This window comes from Carassius auratus, chromosome 26, assembly GCF_003368295.1.
Source record: "Carassius auratus strain Wakin chromosome 26, ASM336829v1, whole genome shotgun sequence".
Taxonomy (NCBI): domain Eukaryota; kingdom Metazoa; phylum Chordata; class Actinopteri; order Cypriniformes; family Cyprinidae; genus Carassius; species Carassius auratus.
The window spans coordinates 15,779,773-15,802,584 of NC_039268.1; the positions used below are offsets into that span (position 1 = coordinate 15,779,773).

General features: G+C 35.2%; 1 protein-coding gene across 1 annotated transcript; it reads left to right on the forward strand.

Annotated features, from left to right (window-relative positions):
* Positions 1–843: 843 nt before the first annotated feature.
* Positions 844–7,728, forward strand: kcnip4b (potassium voltage-gated channel interacting protein 4b). The gene is made up of 8 exons (XM_026204959.1): positions 844–1,109; positions 4,944–5,068; positions 5,204–5,273; positions 5,709–5,779; positions 5,992–6,099; positions 6,239–6,343; positions 7,221–7,283; positions 7,371–7,728. The coding sequence occupies exons 1-8, from the start codon at positions 1,022–1,024 to the stop codon at positions 7,416–7,418; spliced, it is 678 nt and encodes a 225-aa protein (XP_026060744.1). The 5' UTR covers positions 844–1,021; the 3' UTR covers positions 7,419–7,728.
* The last annotated feature ends 15,084 nt before the right edge of the window (positions 7,729–22,812 follow it).

The following is a 22,812-nucleotide window of genomic DNA, read 5'->3' on the forward strand; positions in this document are numbered from 1 at the left end:
TGCTATTGATTGTCATTAATTTATTTGTTTTTATTTACTATTTACTTGTCATTTTTAGTTAAAATAAATTCAATTCTGAGTGCACCCCTTGAGTCAATCCCCTTGCATCCTCTTGAGTCAAACAATGTCTGACTGTAATTTCATTGAACAAAATACTGAACATATAGAGGAAATTTGGCAGACACTTTTATCCAAAGCAACTTAATTTTCAGCCAAACTCCTGTATTTATCAGTCCTGTAAATCCCTGGGAATAACCAGGAATATAGGACAAGACCTACAAGGTTAGACCTGCTGTAAAACTGGGAAATCCCATATGACAAATATTTTTTTTTAAACTGAATCCCATATGACAAACAATTTGGGACCAAATTGCGAAAATATAATGGCTTCTTTATTGCCATCAATAAAGAAATCACATTGTGTTAGAAAAGGAATTTTTATTTTTCTTTCCATAATAAACCAATTATATTATTGACTTTTGTTTTGATTTCTTAATTGTATGGTCATATTGATTTTCATTTCTCTTATTTGTATAAAAATACATAGAATAGGCTACCTTGAGGAAGTAGGCTATTACATCATCATTAAATGATCTGACGTGGCGATTCCAAAAGAATGGTCATATATCATAAAAAATAGAAAGATTAAACCGTTGACATAAATAAAAAGAGCTTTATATAAAGACCTAATGGAGCCTAGAAATCTAAACATTATAGGAAGTCAGAGAACTCCATTATGTACAGAGGTGTGTGTGTGTTGTGTGTGTGTGTGTGTGTGTGTATGTGAGAGAGAGAGAGAGGGAGAGAGAGAGAGAGAGAGAGAGAGAGAGAGAGAGAGAGAGAGAATGGAAACTGATTCGCTCCCAGGTGTTTGTTACGTTGACGCGCATTTACACCTTTCAGAGTCACTGTTCATCCGTGTACCTGACAGGAAACTGAAACCAGCGGAATCCAAGCTGACAGAACATTGGAATAAACCAGAGGACTTGCTTTTGAATCCATTCCTTCTCTCTAATTGAAAATGAGCAGCCGACGGCGGCGATGCAAGCGTCAGTTGATCAAATTTACTCAGCATATTGCTCGATTAATCACAGGAACTCTGAGCTCAGGTAAAGTCAACCAGTTTGATACTGTCTCTTTTTGAATATATTATTTAGGCTACCGCTCTGTATGATACTAAAAAGATAACTTAATTGGCACATTTCATCGTTTGACTGTAGCTTTGTTGTCCTGAAGTTCATTACAGCTTTTATCATGCTCAGCTTTTGTTCATAAACGGGTACTATTGTTATAACAGATTGTTTGTAAATTTATATTTAAGTTAACAAGTCATTAAATTTAATTATCGTATTTGCACACACAATAGCATAGTCATGAACTTATGATCAGTAATTGCCAAATACCAATTCCATTTATTGTGCCATGCTGTAAAGTAAAAGGTGTAATAAATACAGTGTGCCTTTGACTGAGAGATATTTCAGTTCAGAATTGGCTCTTGTTGCCACCTAGGGATTCAATACTTAATTTTATTAATTAATGCATTTAGCAGATGCTTTTATCCAAAGCAACTTCTAGTGCAACCAGACTATATATTTTTTTTCTTTTACCATTATGTTCCCTGGGAACTGAACCCATGACCTTTTTCAAAAGACCAAAGACATAATACATAATACAAGTCAGTTTTTCACTAATTGTGTTCTTTTGCCATACCAAGACCAAGGCCAGTTTTGCCATGGGGAAGGTGTAACGAAGCTAGAACTAAATTTACATTTTTTCATTTAGTAGATACTTTTATTCAAAGCGACATTGCACTGAAGGTATATATTATAAATTAGCTATCAGTTTTTGCATTGCTTGGCAATGCTACATGCACTGATATCTGAGAATGAATGAATGAATGAAATAAAAATGTAGATCAATGTAACAGTTCCAATTGGTTAATTCAGTTGTTTTACTGTTTACATTTTTTTCTGAAAAAATAAATAAATAATTTCATGTGAAACGCATTCAAAATGCATGTTTTCCTTTCCTTTTTTAAAGATATAATTTTATATTACGAAGTATTTCTCTCGAATCAGTGTCCGATTTTGTTTAGTTTTTTGGTTTCCCATGCATATATATTTTTAATGTAATTATCCCATACAACAACAATTTATTTTTCAATAAAAACCCATGACATCAGGTAAGAAGTAATAACACTATTAAAGTAAATAAACCCAATAATCATGAAATACACTCAAAAAAAAAAAAAAAAAAAAAGAAAAGAAAGAAAAACACCACAGTAGCAGCAAAGGACTTTTTTCAATGTTCAACTGTCAGTAGCTATAGGCTATCTATCTCTTTAAAAAATATTTTTATTATTGGGCAGTGATCAGCATTACAAAAGTCACAATAAAATGAAAACCTATTGTATAAGCTAATCAACAGGTGTTGTAATTCCTACCAGACAGTCTTGTGATTATAAATTCATACACACCCTTTTTCTTTGACTCTTCAAGGGTGTACTTACACATTTAACCGAATTATTTAATATGGAACATATTTTAGTCTGAAAATAATGCAGGCATGTACAACACAATGTACAACACACCCTATATGGGTTATTATTGAACCCATCATTAATGGGTTCATCATTAATGGTCTTAAATTTGTTGATGAGAGTTCTAATTAATTTCATCTTTCCCTTGGCTGTGCTTCATATCCTTGTGGGACTAAATATAATTACACACTCCATCATTCCATAGCCTACCATAAGACACTGATGATCCCTTAATAATGCCATAAATTAAGTATTGCAGACACTGGTATCTTTTTCAGATAGTTTTGTCTGCCACATTTCTACTGAATTTTGACTTTAATTCTTTCTGCTTTATCTGCTACTTGACCACACCTTCCTATTTGAAATTCATGCATGCAGATTACATTTATTATATGATTAATTTAAAGCATTTGATTGTTTTCCTACTGTTTTCCTACTTTGCCTTAAAAGCATCATAAGATAAAAATAACTACAAGCCATTCAATCTTTTCTCCCTTCCCTTGGTTCCTTTTTATCGTTTTCTTCTATCAGCAACCATTCCTTTTCCATTTACTCTTTCATCTGAGCTGTGGTTGATAATGTTGTTTTGACTGTTTGTGTTTGTGTCAACTAAATTCTTATTCCTAAAATAGAGTGAAATACCATATTCTCTCATGTGAATTAAATTTAAGGCCAGTTAATTTCACTTTCATCATTTTCACATCCTGTGCAGTGTTTAATAGAACACCTTTAAATTTAAATTATTTTCTTTTTGAAAATACTATACATATCTATATCAAATTAAACCAATCTAAACTTCTGAGGCATTCTATTAAAATGAGGAATTCTCATTAAAAAAATAAAAATAACAAAAATAAAAACTGGTGTTCTATTAATGATGAGATGCTCTTTTAAATATCCAGTGCATAATTTGCTAATATGTACACTCAGGGAGTACCTTTTCAAAAGGAACTAATATATACTTTTGAAGTATTAATATGTATCTTTTAGTTACTAGCATGTACAATTTAGGGGTAAATAGGGTAAGAGATGTTCCTTTCATCTTAAAAAAAATCCCTTTATTTTATACCAGTAAAACAAATTTTGTAATGAGGCTAGAATAATTTTTAAGGCACATCAGATATATTTTTTTACCAGTGTCTATAACACATACTAAATATTATAATTGATATTTAACTGATGTTTCCTGCATAAAAATGTTTCCCTTTAAACTGATTAAAGATCTAGATCTAGACAAATACAACTCAAAAATCTGCTAGTTATTTGTAGCACCACCTGTGTAGTGAAATGTGACCAGTGAATAGTAGTGGCTGCTATGACTTGATAGATAATGTTTTAGGAGCAGCTGGTAACATCTTGACCAGTCTTTAAGTGGGTCATTCTAGTACTCCAATTTTAGCATGGATAAATCTCCTCATACAAAAACAACAGGTTAACAAGAACATTTTGACCTACAAATAGTAAATAGTTCAAGTAGGACCGCATAATTTAAAGGAGATCACAGTATGTGATTGTAATTGTGAAATATCTTCAATGTGTTTTTTTCTTTCATTGTCTTCTGTATTTCCTCAGACATGGTATGTTTCTCATGCTTGGACAATGAAATGTAAAAAATTAAAGTTTATAAAGCACAGAGACTGTATCTTAAGCCAGCATCAACCTATGCACCAGGACGTTCTTCATGAGAATCTGGGACAGAGGTAGTATGCATGTCCTAAAGGAGACACCGCTCAGTGTCTTTAGTTACCTGACCTGCCAAGGCACAGTAGTGAATATTTAATAAAATTCACAGAAACAGGCCAGCAGACCCTTTAAGCTATATGCTATGAATACTGACCCCCCTCCCCCCCCACACACACACACATGCACACACATACTATCTTCCTGCTAAATAGTGTTTTAAGAACAGCTTTTAAATAACCAAACACCCTGAGGAGTTATACAAAAATTGAATCAAAATGCCATTACATAGGTGAAAAAACAATATAAAATACAACATTTATAAATACTTGTATGTTGCTGCAAATATTGACTCATCGTACCAACAGTTAAACACTCAACAGTCTCAGATCTCAGACACCATATCTGTTTAGACTCTAATGTAGTTTCTCAAATCACAGATAATGGTGTGTAAAAGGAAACATGGCCTTGACAGAGCCATAAAAACATGTCACTCTCTTTTCATTATTCATCAAAAGGCAAGTGTTTGTGTAATTAGTGTCACTGGATCCGCTAGTGCAAGGATTCTTAATTAAAGGTAAAGCTCTAGGCGTCATTGGGCAGTATGCAAGCGAGGATGTATCTGAACTCCTGCAGGTATCAGAGTAAATACAAAGATGGATTCTTTGAATCTGAAGCTGTTTTGCTCATAAAAATGATGGCAGCTGTGTGTGCTGTGTTGTAGATAATGAGGATGAAGAACAAGAGAGCACAACGTTGCGGTATCACCCGGAAAATCTGGAGCAACTGCAGTCGCAGACCCATTTCTCCAGACAAGAGCTGCAGTTACTCTATAGAGGATTCAAGAACGTGAGAGTTCAGTTAAACCCCACCTGCTGGGTGTAGGAATTAAAAATGATGCTGTCATTTTAGGGCTCCTGCTCTCTTTGGAGATATTCCAGTGTCTTAAATATTGCTTTCTTGTCCGCTCCTGTTTTTTGCTAGGATTGTCCAAGTGGAGTTGTGAATGAGGACACATTTAAAAACATCTATGCTCTGTTTTTCCCACTGGGAGGTTGGTCCACTTAAATTTGTTTTATAGATTATAAAATATGTTTAATCTAACAATATGATACCACATTTGGTAAAGTTCATAATAGGAAACTGCAAATCAGATAAAAGTTACAGATTACCTTTACTGCACACTGCAGTCTGTGTCTCCTCCTTGTGGTATGATTTGAGATTTTTTTCACAAAATAAAATGACTTATGATATAATGAATGATGCAACTTTTCATCCCTTTGGAAAATGGAGTGTGCCTTGTTACCAGATGCAGTTCAAAACAAAATACTGTTTTTGTTATGGGACAATTCAGTAAAAGATCAATTTAAATGTATATTAAAGCTGACTGTCATCATAATATTTCATTGAAATTGTTTAGGTATTTCCATATGTCACAGAAACTTATTTTACTTGAACAGATATAATTTATTGTTTTTTATTTTCTTAGATTCATCGAAATATGCTCAGTTTCTTTTCAATGCATTTGATAAAGATAAAAATGGCTCTCTTAGTTTTGAGGTAAGTATTTTTTATCTTAATTAGATAGTTTGGATAAAATATCCTTATTAATGATCTTGTTGTTACTTACAAACATTTGTGACAAATAATGATTTTCGAATGTTAAATCCTGTAACTCTATATAAAATATAGCAGGAATTTTCAGGCACTATGATGTAAATTCTTTATCTATACAATAGTTTTACTGTGCTTTAATTGATTTTATTTTTCAGGAATTAGTCTGTGATCTCTCAGTTTTGTTGAGAGGCACTACAGAAGAGAAGCTGAACTGGGCCTTCAATCTATATGACATCAACAAAGATGGCCAGATTACTAAAGAGGTCTGAAAACATTTTAATCTGAAGCTCTCAAAATAATGTCTGAACTACATCTTGAGTTTTGATTCCTGTCAAAAAACTTGGTTTGTTCTAAGCATTACTGAATGCAAAGACTGTGTATGATCTTTTTTTTTTTTTTCAGGAAATGTTAGATATATTAAAGTCTATTTATGATTTGATGGGGAAATCTATCCATCCACGACTTAAAGAGGAGGCATTGAGGCAACACGTCAGAATGTTCTTCCAAGTAATGCCTTCATGCACTTTTATGTTTAGGAAAAGTGATTATGCATGTATCTTTGGAAAATATGTAAGACCTACCATTTTGCTTTATATTATAGAAGTTTTCAGGTTAAAATGTCCACAGGGTGGCGCTACAAGCATTATGACGTTTAATCCTATTTGAATGATAGTTCACCCAAAAAAATCACACTTGTTGCTCCAAAACTGTAACGTGAAAGAAGATACGTTTAATGCTCTAACAAATACACCCCTGGTACCAAATAGTATTTAGATATCAACATTCTTCATAACATTTGCTGCAGAGGAAAAAAGTCATACAATATGTGAGTGAGCAAATGATGACAGAATTATTTTTTGGGTTAAATATCACACTGTTGGTCGTACAAACCTTTTGTATGGTTTCATAGCATTTAAATTGTGAACAAGTTGTCTATTAAAAATAGTTAATGCAATTTTAATTCTACAGTTTTGTTATAACCGTGTAATGTAAATTGGCATTAAACCCTACTTTCAATCAAATACACACTGAAAGAAAGAACCTTCAGTGCACTACGAGTTCCTTCAATATTGTAATTTTAGATTCAAATTACATTTATTATTATTATTAAATTGTTATTTAAAATAATCGGTAGGCATTTCACCTGGAAACAGCAGTGAGATATAGCAACCATTAAATCTGTTATTCTAAATTATTCACATCTTTAATGAGGTCAGCCTGGTTATTCTGCAGAAACATTTATTAAAACCTCTCTCAAATCTCTGTTAAAAGTCAGTTTCAGTGTGCATCACTAGATTACACCTCCCTCATACATTTGAAAGCAAAAATGCCTTGTAATCACATTTGTTTCATTTTTTTATTTTGTTTTTCTTCCTCCCCTTAGAAAATGGACATAAACCAGGATGGTGTAGTAACTATTGATGAATTCATTGACTGCTGCCAAAAAGTATGGCTCATTTGATCTTTATCTAAACCTTTATTTGCTATCCATAATATGCATAATAACACAACTGTTGATGCTTTTGTTTTACAGGATGAAAATATAATGCAGTCTCTTAAGATTTTTGACAATGCTGTCTAGATTTTAGTCAGGAAATCCACCCTAAGCACTAAGAAAGATATTTCTAGATAAATAATACTCGTTGTTATAATGCCAGCTTTTCTGTGCTGCTGTTCTGGACTGCTATTGTCTTTTGTGAACTGACTGCTGAATGTATACCTTGGTAAATGTGGGACTCTTCTGTGATGCAAATGTAAATGCAATGTTACTTGTAAAACACAACATCAGTGTTATTGTATAATAATATGCTCCTGTGGTTACTGACCTGGCTCATGTTTGGCACAGACTAGCTGTTTCATACTGACTGTTTCACACATTTTCATCCTTTAACCCTAACCTTAAACCATTCAATAACCAGCAACAGGTCTTTTCAGGTATTTTCTTTCTTTCTTTCTTTCTTTCTTTCTTTCTTTCTTTCTTTCTTTCTTTCTTTCTTTCTTTCTTTCTTTCTTTCTTGGTGAGGGTTAGTTTGTGATCTATCTTGTGGAGAAGACTGAATACAGTTTATTGATCATCAAAAGTGACACTTATAAAACTAAGGGGACCTAAAAATACACTGAAATTTAGTTTAATGATGTAACACGTTGCCATATTTGAAATTTCAGTAGTTAGCAAAACCTTATAGGATGTACAGTATGGACAAGGTAACACTATTTATAATAGCATAGTATATCTCTGATAATAAGTCAATAATTAAAATGAAATAATGTTAACTAGACTTTTAACATATATTTAACTAATTGACAGTTTAAATGTATTTTGTTGTTTTGTATATTTTTAATGTTAAGAATATAATACCAGTGACAAGGGAATTAGGCCTTGATAAATTTTAATATCAATTGGTATGATTACTTATTATCAAAAAGTAGAGTAGAGCCTCTAAGCCAGTCTCTCTCTCTCTCTCTCTCTCAGGTCAGGAGGTCTGTAGTTAGTGTCATTGGCTTCGGACACACTAGTTAATGTTGTTCATTATGCTTTTATCAGTAGAAATGACACTGTTGAAAGATCTGAAATTGAAAAGGTTTATAGGTACAAAACATACAGTTCTTGGCAAATGTTGAGAGGTGGTACCAGTACATGGTGGCATCCAAATGGTGCATTCCAATGGATTATGTACAGGGGTGCACATCATTTTTTCAGCCTGGTTCTCATAAGAGAACCTGCACATTTGGTTTGGTCCTCACACTGCATATAGCATGACCCATTAAATATAACTATAAAAAAATAATTAATAATATAATATTATTGCACTTTATTTATTTCGTTTTTAAAAAATAAAATAATAGTAAATAAACTAAATATTAGCGTGTGATAATATTATTAAAAATAAAAGGCATTCCTAGCATTAAATACAAATACATTTGTTTTGTAGTAAACTTAAAATAAAATGCTACTATTTACTACTACTTTCTTTGTTTGCCTCTTTAAGAAGAATCGCTTTATATATTCCCCAATTTTAAGTCGCTTTGAATAAAAGCGTCTAAAAATAAATAAATAAAAGCGTCATAATATTCAAACTTAAAATCAGCAGGCTTTTATTTTGGCAGGTTGTCGGCAAGTAAGTATACGCCCCTCCGGATTAGCGCCGCTGCTGAGCTTCAGTGGATCAGTGAATGTCACAGTTTTGCGTTGTGCTTTGAAAACGGCATTGCATAGCCTAGATTTATGCTCTCAGGTTGAAAATAAAACTCACATAGTACATTTTTATTTTGGTCCACTTATGTGCACCCCTGATTATATAAATTAAAATGCAGTCCAAAGTAATTTTATGTGTGACATTTTGGATATTTGAAAAATGTAACTCTTGTCTCAGAGGAATAATAAGATTTTAGTTGTCATTTTGCAAGATGTAGCACTGAATACATATTACTATTGTTTATTGTAAGGGTTGTATTCTCTTGTAATAAAACAATAAATGCCAGCTGCCTTGATTTAAGGAAATGTTCAACATTTTGATTTCTGCCGATTTTTAAAATGTCAGAGACAATTTCTTCAGCTCAGCATTAGTAATATAGTGGGGAAAGTCAGGGCCCCCAAACCGCCCCACACTGAACATTAATGATTGCATCATCCTAGTGTTTCTAGGAATCTATCAGAAGGAAATACTATCCAAAACCTTACAAAACCTCAAAAGCTTACAAAGGAAGCTATGCTTTTCACTTTGGAATACTGTTCCAAATAATTAGTAATAGCTATAAATAGTAATCCCTTCTGACCATTTGGTAACACTTGAGTGATTACTAGTGAGTTACTATGATCTTCACTTTTGAATTAATTATGAATTATGCATTATTTATAATAATTATAAAACAGTCACACTTTATTTTAAGGTCAAATTCCCGCTATTAGCAAACAACTATGACTTTTGCCTCAATAAAATCCTAATTCGCTGCTTATTTTAGTAGTTAGTAAAGTTTAGGTATTGGGTAGGATTAGGGATGTAGAATATGCTCATGCAGAAGATGTGCTTTATAAATACTAATTTATAAATACTAATATATAGAGTCTATGTGTTAACAAGGCATGCTAATAGGCAAGTCATTGATGAGAACCTTATGAATGGTGTTACTATATGAAACTGTATGTAGTTTCTTAGCACTTTTCTGTGAGTTATGAAAACAATAGTTAATTAAAGCTGCAAGCAGCGATGAACGGGCCCTCGCACCCGGGCTCACCGGCAGCGAGTGGCTTTAGTAAATAGGTGAACGGTGAGAAATATGCATTTAAACTCATAAATATAAGTGGAATATATCAAAGTTTACTCCATATTTGTGCCAATCTTTGTGTTGCCAGTAGGTGGTGCTCTCATTATAATGGACTATTGGCCTTCAGATGTGTTCAGGGCAGGACTCTTATTGAACATGTGAAGTTTGGGGAAGATCGAACAAATTATGCCTGAGTTACAACAACTTCTCTTGCTGTGGCGAGACATCAAAATTTGTCATGACGCCATGGACACGCCCTTTAACAAAAACTCAAGATCTCCACAAGTTAACATTGCACAGGCCTTTAGATTAGACTGACTACAAAAAAATACATTAATCTCAAAAAAATTCTAGGAGTAGTTTGTCACAGCATACAACATGTCACTTCCTGTTGCCAGCAGGTGGCGCTATGACTATAACTGAATATGGGCATGTAGATCTGTTAAGGGTAGAAGTCTTATCTAACATGTGAAGTTTGGGGCAGATTGGACATTGTAAATCTGAGTAACAGCAACTTCCTTTTTCATGGCGAAACATCGAAATTTGTCAGGCCGCCATGGACACGCCCTTTAACGAAACCTCAAAATCTTTGCAATCTAACATCGCAAATTCCTTTAGATTTAACTGACCAAGTTTGGTGTTGATCTGAATATATCTCTAGGAGTAGTTTGTTAAAGTACAACCCCTGAAAATGGCAAAAACAACACCAATTTTGCAGAGAAAATTCTAAATAACCGACTTCCTGATGGGATTCGAATTTCGTACCAAGAGACTTTTTTGTAGGTATTGGTGTGTTATATGTGTGTACCGACTTTTGTACATGTACGTGACAAATAGCTCGAGGCACACTCCATTGAATTTGCATATGCACTCCGTTGAAAGTTTATAGGTGGCGCTATCGAGCCATTTTGCCACACCCAATGGAATATTGGCCTTCAGATCTGTTCAGGCCAGGACCCTTATCACACACGTGAAGTTTGGGCAAGATCGGACACTTTATGCCTGAGTTATAACATCTTTTATTCCCATGACGAGACATCGAACTTCGTCACGGCACCATGGAAACGCCTTTTAACAAAAACTCAAGATCTTCACAACTAAACATCACACAGGTCTTTAGATTAGACTGACCACAAAAAAGACATTGATGTCATACAATTTCTAGAAATAGTCTGTCACAGTGTAAAATATGTCACTTCCTGTTGCCAATAGGTGGCGCTATGACTATAACTGAATATGGGCATGTAGATCTGTTCAGGTCAAGAGTCTCATCCAACATGTGAAGTTTGGGGCAGATTGGACATTGTATGTCTGAGTTACAGCAACTTCCTTTTTCATGGCGAAACATCGAAATTTGTCAGGCCGCCATGGACACGCCCTTTAACAAAATCTAAAGATCTTCACAATTTAACATCGCAAAGGGCTTAAGATTACACTGACCAGGTTTGGTGTTGATCTGAATAAATCTCTAGGAGGAGTTCGTTAAAGTACAACCCCTGAAAATGGCAAAAACAACACCAATTTTGAAGGGAAAATTCAAAATAACCGACTTCCTGTTGGGATCCGGATTTCGTACCACGAGACTTTTTTGTAGGTATTGGAGTGTTACATGTGTGTACCAATTTTTGTACATGTACGTGAAACATAGCTCGTGGCGCACTCCGTTGAAAGTGTATAGGTGGCGCTATAGAGCCATTCTGCCACACCCGGTGGAATATTGGCCTGCAGATCTGTTCAGGCCAGGACTCTTATCACACATGTGAAGTTTGGGGAAGATCGGACATTTTATGCCTGAGTTATAACATCTTTTATTCTCATGGCGAGACATCGAACTTCGTCGCGGCGCCATGAACAAGCCTTTTAACGAAAACTCAAGATCTTCACAACTGAACATCGCACAGGCCTTTAGATTAGACTGACCACAAAAAAGACATTGATGTCATAAAATTTCTAGGAGTAGTTCGTCGCAGCGTAAAATATGTCACTTCCTGTTGCCAATAGGTGGCGCTATGACTATAACTGAATATGGGCATGTCAATCTGTTCAGGTTCGGAGTCTCATCAAACATGTGAAGTTTGGGGCAGATTGGACATTGTATGTGTGAGTTATAGCAACTTCATTTTTCATGGCGAATCATCGAAATTCGCCAGGCCGCCACGGACACGCCCTTCAACGAAAACTCAAGATCTTCGCAATTTAACATCGCAAAGGCCTTTAGATTAGGCATACCAAATTTGGTGTTGATTTGAAGAACTCTCTAGGAGGAGTTCGTTAAAATACAACACATGGAAATGACCAAAATTACACAAAATATGTTCATAATATTAAAAATAACCGACTTCCTGTTGGGTTTAGAATTTCGCTCCAAGAGTCTTTTTTGTAGGTATTGGTGTGTTACATATGTGTGCCAATTTTCGTGCATGTACGTGAAACATAGCAGGAAGGCTGTTGATTTTCTTGGTATAGGTGGCGCTGTCGAGCCATTTTGCCACACCCTCTTCTGAATCCTGTATCAGACGAAAATTTTCACCAGGTTTGACGCGTGTGCAAAGTTTCATGACTTTTTGAGCATGTTAAAGCCCTCAAAAATGCGATTCATTCGGGAGAAGAAGAAGAAGAATAATAATAATAATTAAAGCTGCAAGCAGCGATGAACGGGCCCTCGCACCCGGGCTCACCGGCAGCGAGTGGCTTTAGTAAATAGGTGAACGGTGAGAAATATGCATTTAAACTCATAAATATAAGTGGAATATATCAAAGTTTACTCCATATTTGTGCCAATCTTTGTGTTGCCAGTAGGTGGTGCTCTCATTATAATGGACTATTGGCCTTCAGATGTGTTCAGGGCAGGACTCTTATTGAACATGTGAAGTTTGGGGAAGATCGAACAAATTATGCCTGAGTTACAACAACTTCTCTTGCTGTGGCGAGACATCAAAATTTGTCATGACGCCATGGACACACCCTTTAACAAAAACTCAAGATCTCCACAAGTTAACATTACACAGGCCTTTAGATTAGACTGACTACAAAAAAATACATTAATCTCAAAAAAATTCTAGGAGTAGTTTGTCACAGCATACAACATGTCACTTCCTGTTGCCAGCAGGTGGCGCTATGACTATAACTGAATATGGGCATGTAGATCTGTTAAGGGTAGAAGTCTTATCTAACATGTGAAGTTTGGGGCAGATTGGACATTGTAAATCTGAGTAACAGCAACTTCCTTTTTCATGGCGAAACATCGAAATTTGTCAGGCCGCCATGGACACGCCCTTTAACGAAACCTCAAAATCTTTGCAATCTAACATCGCAAATTCCTTTAGATTTAACTGACCAAGTTTGGTGTTGATCTGAATATATCTCTAGGAGTAGTTTGTTAAAGTACAACCCCTAAAAATGGCAAAAACAACACCAATTTTGCAGAGAAAATTCTAAATAACCGACTTCCTGATGGGATTCGAATTTCGTACCAAGAGACTTTTTTGTAGGTATTGGTGTGTTACATGTGTGTACCGACTTTTGTACATGTACATGAAAAATAGCTCGAGGCACACTCCATTGAATTTGCATATGCACTCCGTTGAAAGTTTATAGGTGGCGCTATCGAGCCATTTTGCCACACCCAATGGAATATTGGCCTTCAGATCTGTTTAGGCCAGGACCCTTATCACACACATGAAGTTTGGGCAAGATCGGACACTTTATGCCTGAGTTATAACATCTTTTATTCCCATGACGAGACATCGAACTTCGTCACGGCACCATGGAAACGCCTTTTAACAAAAACTCAAGATCTTCACAACTAAACATCACACAGGTCTTTAGATTAGACTGACCACAAAAAAGACATTGATGTCATACAATTTCTAGAAATAGTCTGTCACAGTGTAAAATATGTAACTTCCTGTTGCCAATAGGTGGCGCTATGACTATAACTGAATATTGGCATGTAGATCTGTTCAGGTCAAGAGTCTCATCCAACATGTGAAGTTTGGGGCAGATTGGACATTGTATGTCTGAGTTACAGCAACTTCCTTTTTCATGGCGAAACATCGAAATTTGTCAGGCCGCCATGGACACGCCCTTTAACGAAAACTAAAGATCTTCACAATTTAACATCGCAAAGGGCTTAAGATTACACTGACCAGGTTTGGTGTTGATCTGAATAAATCTCTAGGAGGAGTTCGTTAAAGTACAACCCCTGAAAATGGCAAAAACAACACCAATTTTGAAGGGAAAATTCAAAATAACCGATTTCCTGTTGGGATCCGGATTTCGTACCAAGAGACTTTTTTGTAGGTATTGGAGTGTTACATGTGTGTACCAATTTTTGTACATGTACGTGAAACATAGCTCGAGGCGCACTCCGTTGAAAGTGTATAGGTGGCGCTATAGAGCCATTCTGCCACACCCGGTGGAATATTGGCCTGCAGATCTGTTCAGGCCAGGACTCTTATCACACATGTGAAGTTTGGGGAAGATCGGACATTTTATGCCTGAGTTATAACATCTTTTATTCCCATGGCGAGACATCGAACTTCGTCGCGGCGCCATGAACAAGCCTTTTAACGAAAACTCAAGATCTTCACAACTGAACATCGCACAGGCCTTTAGATTAGACTGACCACAAAAAAGACATTGATGTCATAAAATTTCTAGGAGTAGTTCGTCGCAGCGTAAAATATGTCACTTCCTGTTGCCAATAGGTGGCGCTATGACTATAACTGAATATGGGCATGTCAATCTTTTCAGGTTCGGAGTCTCATCAAACATGTGAAGTTTGGGGCAGATTGGACATTGTATGTGTGAGTTATAGCAACTTCATTTTTCATGGCGAATCATCGAAATTCGCCAGGCCGCCACGGACACGCCCTTCAATGAAAACTCAAGATCTTCGCAATTTAACATCGCAAAGGCCTTTAGATTAGGCATACCAAATTTGGTGTTGATTTGAAGAACTCTCTAGGAGGAGTTCGTTAAAATACAACACATGGAAATGACCAAAATTACACAAAATATGCTCATAATATTAAAAATAACCGACTTCCTGTTGGGTTTAGAATTTCGCTCCAAGAGTCTTTTTTGTAGGTATTGGTGTGTTACATATGTGTGCCAATTTTCGTGCATGTACGTGAAACATAGCTGGAAGGCTGTTGATTTTCTTGGTATAGGTGGCGCTGTCAAGCCATTTTGCCACACCCTCTTCTGAATCCTATATCAGACGAAAATTTTCACCAGGTTTGACGCGTGTGCAGAGTTTCATGACTTTTTGAGCATGTTAAAGCCCTCAAAAATGCGATTCATTCGGGAGAAGAAGAAGAAGAATAATAATAAATATAGCTGCAAGCAGCGATGGCGGGCTCAAGCCGTCAGTGCAACACCACCCCGGTGGCATCGGGAAAACTGTGCCCAGCGGGCATAAGCATTTACAGTAACCCTCTTGCAATCAAATTTTAAGGGATATGGCAGTTAAAGGGTTAATCCGACCCATCTAGACTTTGAAATCACATACACAGAACAATATATATAACTTTAGTAACACTTTATTTTAATATATATAAAAAATGTATAAGTTGTGCATCGTAGCTGACACCTAAATGAACACATTACAATTGGTTTATGACTGCAAGTCTTTCTCCTCAAATGCTATTGAGCTTCAAATTTGCTTTTGAGCCCATGTGAAAAAGTAGCATAATTTACATATGACTTACAGTTTGTTTTAATAAATATCAAACATTCAATTTAATGGTGCATTATAGCTGTCACCTAGATGAACAATTACAGTTGTTTTTATGACTGTAAGTCATTCTCTTCAAATGCTACTGACGTTAGAAAAGTGTATAACAATATTACATGAAACTTTAGAGACGGTCCCTAAATTTGAGACTCTCGAATGTCCAATGTCAAGCCAACTTTATGCCTGTTTTTGTTTTGTTTTTTACTTTATTTTTCTTTTCTCTGTGCCGGATTGCTGATATCTTTTACCCGGGCATAGATGTCCATCCATCAATTACGAACATTCATCCGCAAATGTCCGAGCGGTCGCGAGCGCGGATGGGAGAATGGCGCATGTTTTATTTTTTTTTTAGCTACTGGGATGGTGCCCCCTCTGGGAGTTGGTGCCCTACGAAGACTGCGTATTCTGCATATAGGGAGCGGCGGTACTATCTGGAAAATATATTCCTCAAACCGTCGTACAAGAGGAGGTGATGCTAGTACTTCAAGAATCTCTCAAAACCTATCTGTTCATAAAGCCTATATATAAAGTCTTAATATAGTATTCCACAATATGTTGTGCTATTCTAATATTATTGTGTTTTTTTACTGACATTGTTATTTGCTGTTATTTTTTGTTTTAATATTGTTACTGTTGTTACTTGTTGTACGGTGACCTTGAGTGGTTTGAAAGGCGCCTTAAATAAAATGCATTATTATTATTATTATTAGCTGTACACTTGATAAAAAAAAAAATATATAAACTTATGCAATTGTATATATATATATATATATATAGTGTACAGTTTTCTTTTATTGCATCTTGAAATAAATGTTTCTGAGTTCTGTGTTTGTTTGTTTTTTTTTTTTTTTTTTTTTAGGAAGATTACAGCCTTTAATCTCCTCAAAATAAATATGCATATAAACCATGAACAATTTAATTATAGCTGTATTTATAAAATGCTTACTAATGACTATTCATTTTGGGAGTAGGCTAGCAACAGTTGATGTTGAGGCCTAAGATATTTCTTAAGCTGTAATGATGAAAAAACAACAACAACACAAAATTGCTTTTTTTTCTGCTGGTGATTAAAGAGATGATTAAGTCTCCCTCCCTCTCTCTCTCTCTCTCTCTCTCTCTCTCTGACACCAAGCCCATCCCCTCTCCCACACATTCACACAAACTCAGCACACACACTTAACACACACACACTTAACACACAAACACACACACACATACACACACATTACCCAGAGGGACAGAGTGACATCAGATGTATGGTAGTTTTTTTAATTTTCTATCATCCATATAGTGTTGTATAGTCATGAAACTATGCATATTTCCTCAGAATGACTTGTCTTCTATGTGTACATTTTGTTGAAGTGTTTAGAAGCTGCACTTAAAAAAATAAAAGACATTTACTGGTTCCTTTTTTACTGTTATTTCAAAAAATCACCATGACAAAACCATTCAAGCTATCCAAAACTAATTCGCACCTGTTCTGTAAGATAAATTCTTTAAACAGTGGTAAAAGAGGATGTGGTGCTGATCCTTCAAGAGTCACTCCAAACTTATCTGTCCATAAAGCCTATAAAGAATTATTCTTAATACACAGTATTTCACAATACTTCAGCATATTATTCTAATTAAGTGAGGGTCATTTTATCAGTAAAATACATATTATTTTTCTTTGAAAGATTTCTATAAATGATTTAAATCATACTTGTTTCTACAATAATTATTTAAAAGTAATCATATATCGCCATCTGGTGGCCATTATTGGTACTAAGAATTGCAAGCTTGATTTATATGTTATGATAGTTTTAATTTTAAGCTGGCTCTTGAAAATGATAAAGCTATGAAACTTGCTGTGCTTCTTTCAAATGATGACTTCTACGTATATAAAAAATTATGAAGAGTTGGAATGAAGAATGTTAAAGATATAGTAAAATAACTATTGTATTTTTTTATGTTACTTTAATAAATCGGTATGGCCACACCATTTAAGGTATCCTTAACCCATTCACAATTTAACATCTTCAGTATATTGGCATCATGTTGAAAAAGTTTGGTGTGAACTACTTGTGTCTTCTTGGAGGAGTATGATTCATTTACAGGCTGAGTTTATCATAAATCCACAATAAAATTTCTGAGTTCTGTATCAATCTGTGTTGTTGTTTTTTTATTTTTATTTTTTTATTTTTCATAGGAAGATAACTGACCCTTTACTCTCCTTTTTAATAAATGTGCTTATAAACCAAGAACAAGCTATTTATAGCTGTATTTATAAGCTGCTTACTACTGACTATTAATATTGGGACAAGGCTTTATAAAGCATGAACTGACTATTTACTAATGAGTGCAGTTATTATAAAGTGTTACCAATGCATTTACTAATGTTAACAAATTAGACATTATTTTACAGTGTTATAAAATTCTTTAATGACTTACAAGCATTTGTGAAAGTTCTGCTTGCATTACAGCTTAGTCTTCATCTGTGAGCTGAACAGTTTTACTGTTACATCCATGAGATTATGTAAATTAAGATAAATGTCATGTCACAGGATGGAATAGGTCAGTATCAAATGAGATTTAAATTATTATTTGCAGCACAAATAAGTATTTTTAGAATTTTGTTTTTAATTCCTGAAACTGTCAGAAAAGGATAAGGCCTAAGAGATTTCTTAAGCTGTAATGAAAACAGCAATGTTAGCAAAAGCAACAAAAAATAACAATTTAAAATAATTTTTTTTTTCTGGTGATTAAAGAGATGATTAAGTCTCTCTCTCTCTCTCTCATTCTCTCTCTCATTGTGTCTGCCACTCAGCTCATGCCCATCCCCCAATCACAGACACACACACACACACACACACACACACACTCAGTCAGCACACATACATTCCTCAAACAGAGGGACAGAGTGAGTTGAGATGTCTGAAAGTTTTTTAATTTTCTTTTAATCATACAGTGTTGTAAAGTCATGAAACTATGCATATGTCCTCAGAATGATTTGATCTCTGTATGATTTTTTTTTTTTTAAGTGTTTGGAAGCTGCAATTTAAAAATACAAGACAATTAATGATTCCCTTTTTACTGTCATTTCAAAAAATCACCACGACAAAACCGTTCAAGCTAACCAAAATCCGTTCGCAATTTAAGTTCCTCAATGTTTTTTCAACATGTAGACAAAGTTTGGTGAGTATAGTGAACATTTCCTGTGAGGAGTATGCATTAAATCAAAGCTCAATTTAAATATTCAAATCAAAATAGCCGACTTCCTGTTGGTCGTAGCTGATGACTGTGAATTAGAAAGTTGTCCGTCTGGAAAAGAACAATTTATGTACCAAGTTTGGTGTCTGTAGCTAAAACTAACCCCCCCACTTTTGACAAAAGGTGGCGCTATAGAGTGCCTCCTTCACGCCCTTTTAAAAGCTTTTGCCATTGTCTAGCTATCACTAATACTGATATGTGTTTTGAGTTTCATGTAAATCTGAGCTTGTTGTCTGCCTCAAACTCACCATAACAGAACATTCAAGTTTGACACGTTGCCATGGCAACACAATATCAGATATCAATATCCCCACAACAGATTTACATCGGCCATGTTTTGTCATTATTCTGATGAAGTTTTAAGTAAATAGAGTAAAAATAAGATGCTGAATTCAAAGCATTTGGAAAATGACACACTTCCTGCTGCCAGTTGGTGGCGCTATAATGTTGACTCTTAATAGTCACATATATGCGATCGGTATCATACAACGAACAAACCAATGAAGTTTGATCAAACTCAGGCAATGTATGTGGATGTTATTAGACATTTCCTGTTTCTCATTTCTCGCCATAATTTCAACGCCTCGCCACGGGCAAACCGTTCGAGATATCAAAAATCCCCTCGCAATTTTCCATCCCCAATGTCTTGAGATCATGTTGACCGAGTTTGGTGGCAATCAAGTAAAAGACCTATGACAAGTATATCAAATTCCAGAGCATGCTTTTTATAAACAGCCCTAAATAGCTGACTTCCTGTTGGGCGGAGCCTATGACATAGAGTGCGAAAGTTGTTCGGCTCAATGAGATCTATAAGTGTACTGAGTTTCATATAAATACATGAAAGTGTGTGTGAGCTATGGTTCAAGATTTCTGACTGTGTTCCAGGGGGCGCTGTAGAGCCCCTGTGCCACGCCCGGGTCCCAGTCTCTGTGGCGTCCTGATGGCCGCAGATTCCAATGTGTGTGCCAATTTTCAAGAGTTTTTGAGCATGTTAAGGCCTCCAAAAAACCCCGGAAGGTTTAATAAAAAATAAAAAAAATAATAATAAGAAGAATAATCCTTAGAAGAACAATAGGGCTCTTCGCCCCTTCGGGCTTGAGCCCTAATAATAAAAAACAAAGCAGATACAAGAGGGTCCTCGCACCTCGGTGCTCGGGCCCTAATAAAAAACAAAGCAGATACAAGAGGGTCCTCGCACCTCGGTGCTCGGGCCCTAATGATTAGCTAACAGTGAGCTAACAGATACACATTCCCACTGGCTCCATGCACAAAAGTCAAAATTCAGGATTGGATTGGACTATCCGGTTGCCCTCAGGAGTTTGAATTAATATGAACTTTTATCTTTCTAGGGCCACTCTTACGTTGCCTGTAAGAACCATGCAATAATTCCCTGATTTCTACATTTCTGTTCAAAAAGATTATTGAAATTATTTTAAAATAAGCCTCTTCTACTCAAAATAAGGCTGCATTTATTTTATCCAAAATACAGCAAAAACAACAATATTGTGAAATATATATTTTTTTACAATTTTGAACACATGTTTTCTAGAGAATATATTTTAAAATGAAATGTATTCCTCATATGAGAAAGTAATATGTATATAGAAAAGTAAAAAGACCTGCATTTAGCTGAAATAGAAAACTTTTATAACATTCTAAATGTCTTTACTGACCATTCTGGATAAATTAATGTATCTCTGTTGAATAAAATTATTAATTTATTGAATTTCTTTACAAAAAAACAAATAAAACATAATAAAAGCTATTTCAGGTGCAAATGTGGGAAAACTGAGCTGGTGCTCCACAATGTTTTCCACTTTTTGTTGTTGTATACAGTAAACCTACAATTAAATATCTAGATTTGATATGTTTAAATAATTAAGAGTATCCCATTAGCAGTGGCCCTGTGCCCGGGTATAAGATTTGTATGCATGTGTTGACTCATATCAGACTATCACATATCAAAGCCATTTTGTCCAGCTGAAATATTTACTTGATCAGCAGGTGTGCTGTCAGCCAAAGGTTAAGGGTCAGCCTAATAAAATTCATGCCGAAACAGCTGTCTGTCAAAGATAAGAATGACATCATGGTTTTTTGTGTCACATGACATGTACTGTATGATACCTATTTATGATGTGCCATCCCTGGTTCCTGCAGGCTGTGCTTATTATCTGAATTTTGGGGCTATATACAAGCAGCATTCTGTGATCAGTATTGCAATATAAAAGACCAAAAAGCAAATGCATTTTATGGACTGTACAGTAAACTACACTGGTCATATGAAGTAAAATGTCATCACATGGTGCAAACACTTGGGTACTAATAAACAGGTATAATTCATATCCTTTTATTTCTGTCCATGTTGTATATGCACATTGAGACATAAATGGCAATGAGACTTTGTAAGGACCATCACGAGGACAAAATGTGGTCTACAGTGCACACAATATGGAAAACAGCCACCAAAGTGTTGTGTTTGGCTCCCAGGACACAAATGCTAGTTTAACATTTAGACACAAACAGTGAATACCATTCCTTCTAGAGACAGCAGGAGAGCTGATGGCTTTCCAGACAGTACTGCAGACTACCTATTGAGGAAGAGGAATGAATTCACTCCATTAGACTTACTGTCCCTTCACCAACTCACCAAATACATCTGTGCATCATTTTAGGTGCGATATTTTAGACAACACTAAGTCAATGTTTTTTTTTTTTTTTTTTTTTTTTTTTTTTTTTTTTATAATCATACTTGATTGATATTTTAGTGTTTCTGTTGTCTAACAATAAGATGTGTATCAAGAAGAATGTGCTAGATATTGCATGAGTGTTGGCTGAATTATACAGTTGCTCAAAAAATTTGTTGTTTAGTCTTCTGTACAATAGCAAAAAAGAGTCTGAGATCTAAGAAGAGTCTGACAGTCAATTTCTCTTGCAAGTTTTACGGCTCACAATCAGTTTATCATATCCCAGAAACCATTTGATTCACTTGCCTATATTAGGGCTGTGTTACAGCAGGTTGTGCTTATTTGCAGCACAACATTACTTTGCGGTTAAGCATCTGGGACAGCAAAGGATTTTGTGCCGAGAAATTCTTTAGATGATTTTTATATCTTAGTTATTGTTCTCTGTAAATATCCATTTACTGGCTCATGCAGATGAGCATATTTTGTGATTAAATGGATTTCATTGGCCATTTATATTGTTTTTTTCCATGTTTTTTTTTTTTTTTTTTTTTAATCCCTGTATGCCCAGTATGTGTACTGTATGTGTTCTCTGTACTATAATTTAAGTTATGGTAACATTTTAGATTAGGGAACACTATTCACTATATTAGAATATGCATTACTAGAATATTGATTTATCAGTACTTATAAAGCACATATTAATGCTGTATTCTGCATGACCATATTTAGATCCCTTAAACCTACCCAATACCTAAACATAACTACCACAAACAACCACCTTACTATCAGTAAGCAGCAATAAAGGAACAACTCTTAATAGTGTTAAAAGTGTTACCGAAGTTATTTGTGTTCATGGATTTATTTTATTTTTTAATGGCCTTAAGTGCAACTCGGACACTTGGACAAGTCAGACAGCCCCATTGCATCTTTCTATTTCCATTGTAGAGAAACAGAAAGTGTTATCAAGCATCAAGAGCCCCACCAAGCACCTCAGGTCACTTAAAGGATGGTTCTATCAGTATGCTTTGACACCAGTC

Bases quoted from the DNA above. Each gene is read 5' to 3' on its own strand.
- kcnip4b (XM_026204959.1), top strand. From the start codon at position 1,022: ATGAGCAGCCGACGGCGGCGATGCAAGCGTCAGTTGATCAAATTTACT. The intron at 5,069-5,203 runs GTGAGAGTTCAG...GTTTTTTGCTAG, and splicing joins TCTATAGAGGATTCAAGAAC to GATTGTCCAAGTGGAGTTGT. The intron at 5,780-5,991 runs GTAAGTATTTTT...TTTATTTTTCAG, and splicing joins ATGGCTCTCTTAGTTTTGAG to GAATTAGTCTGTGATCTCTC.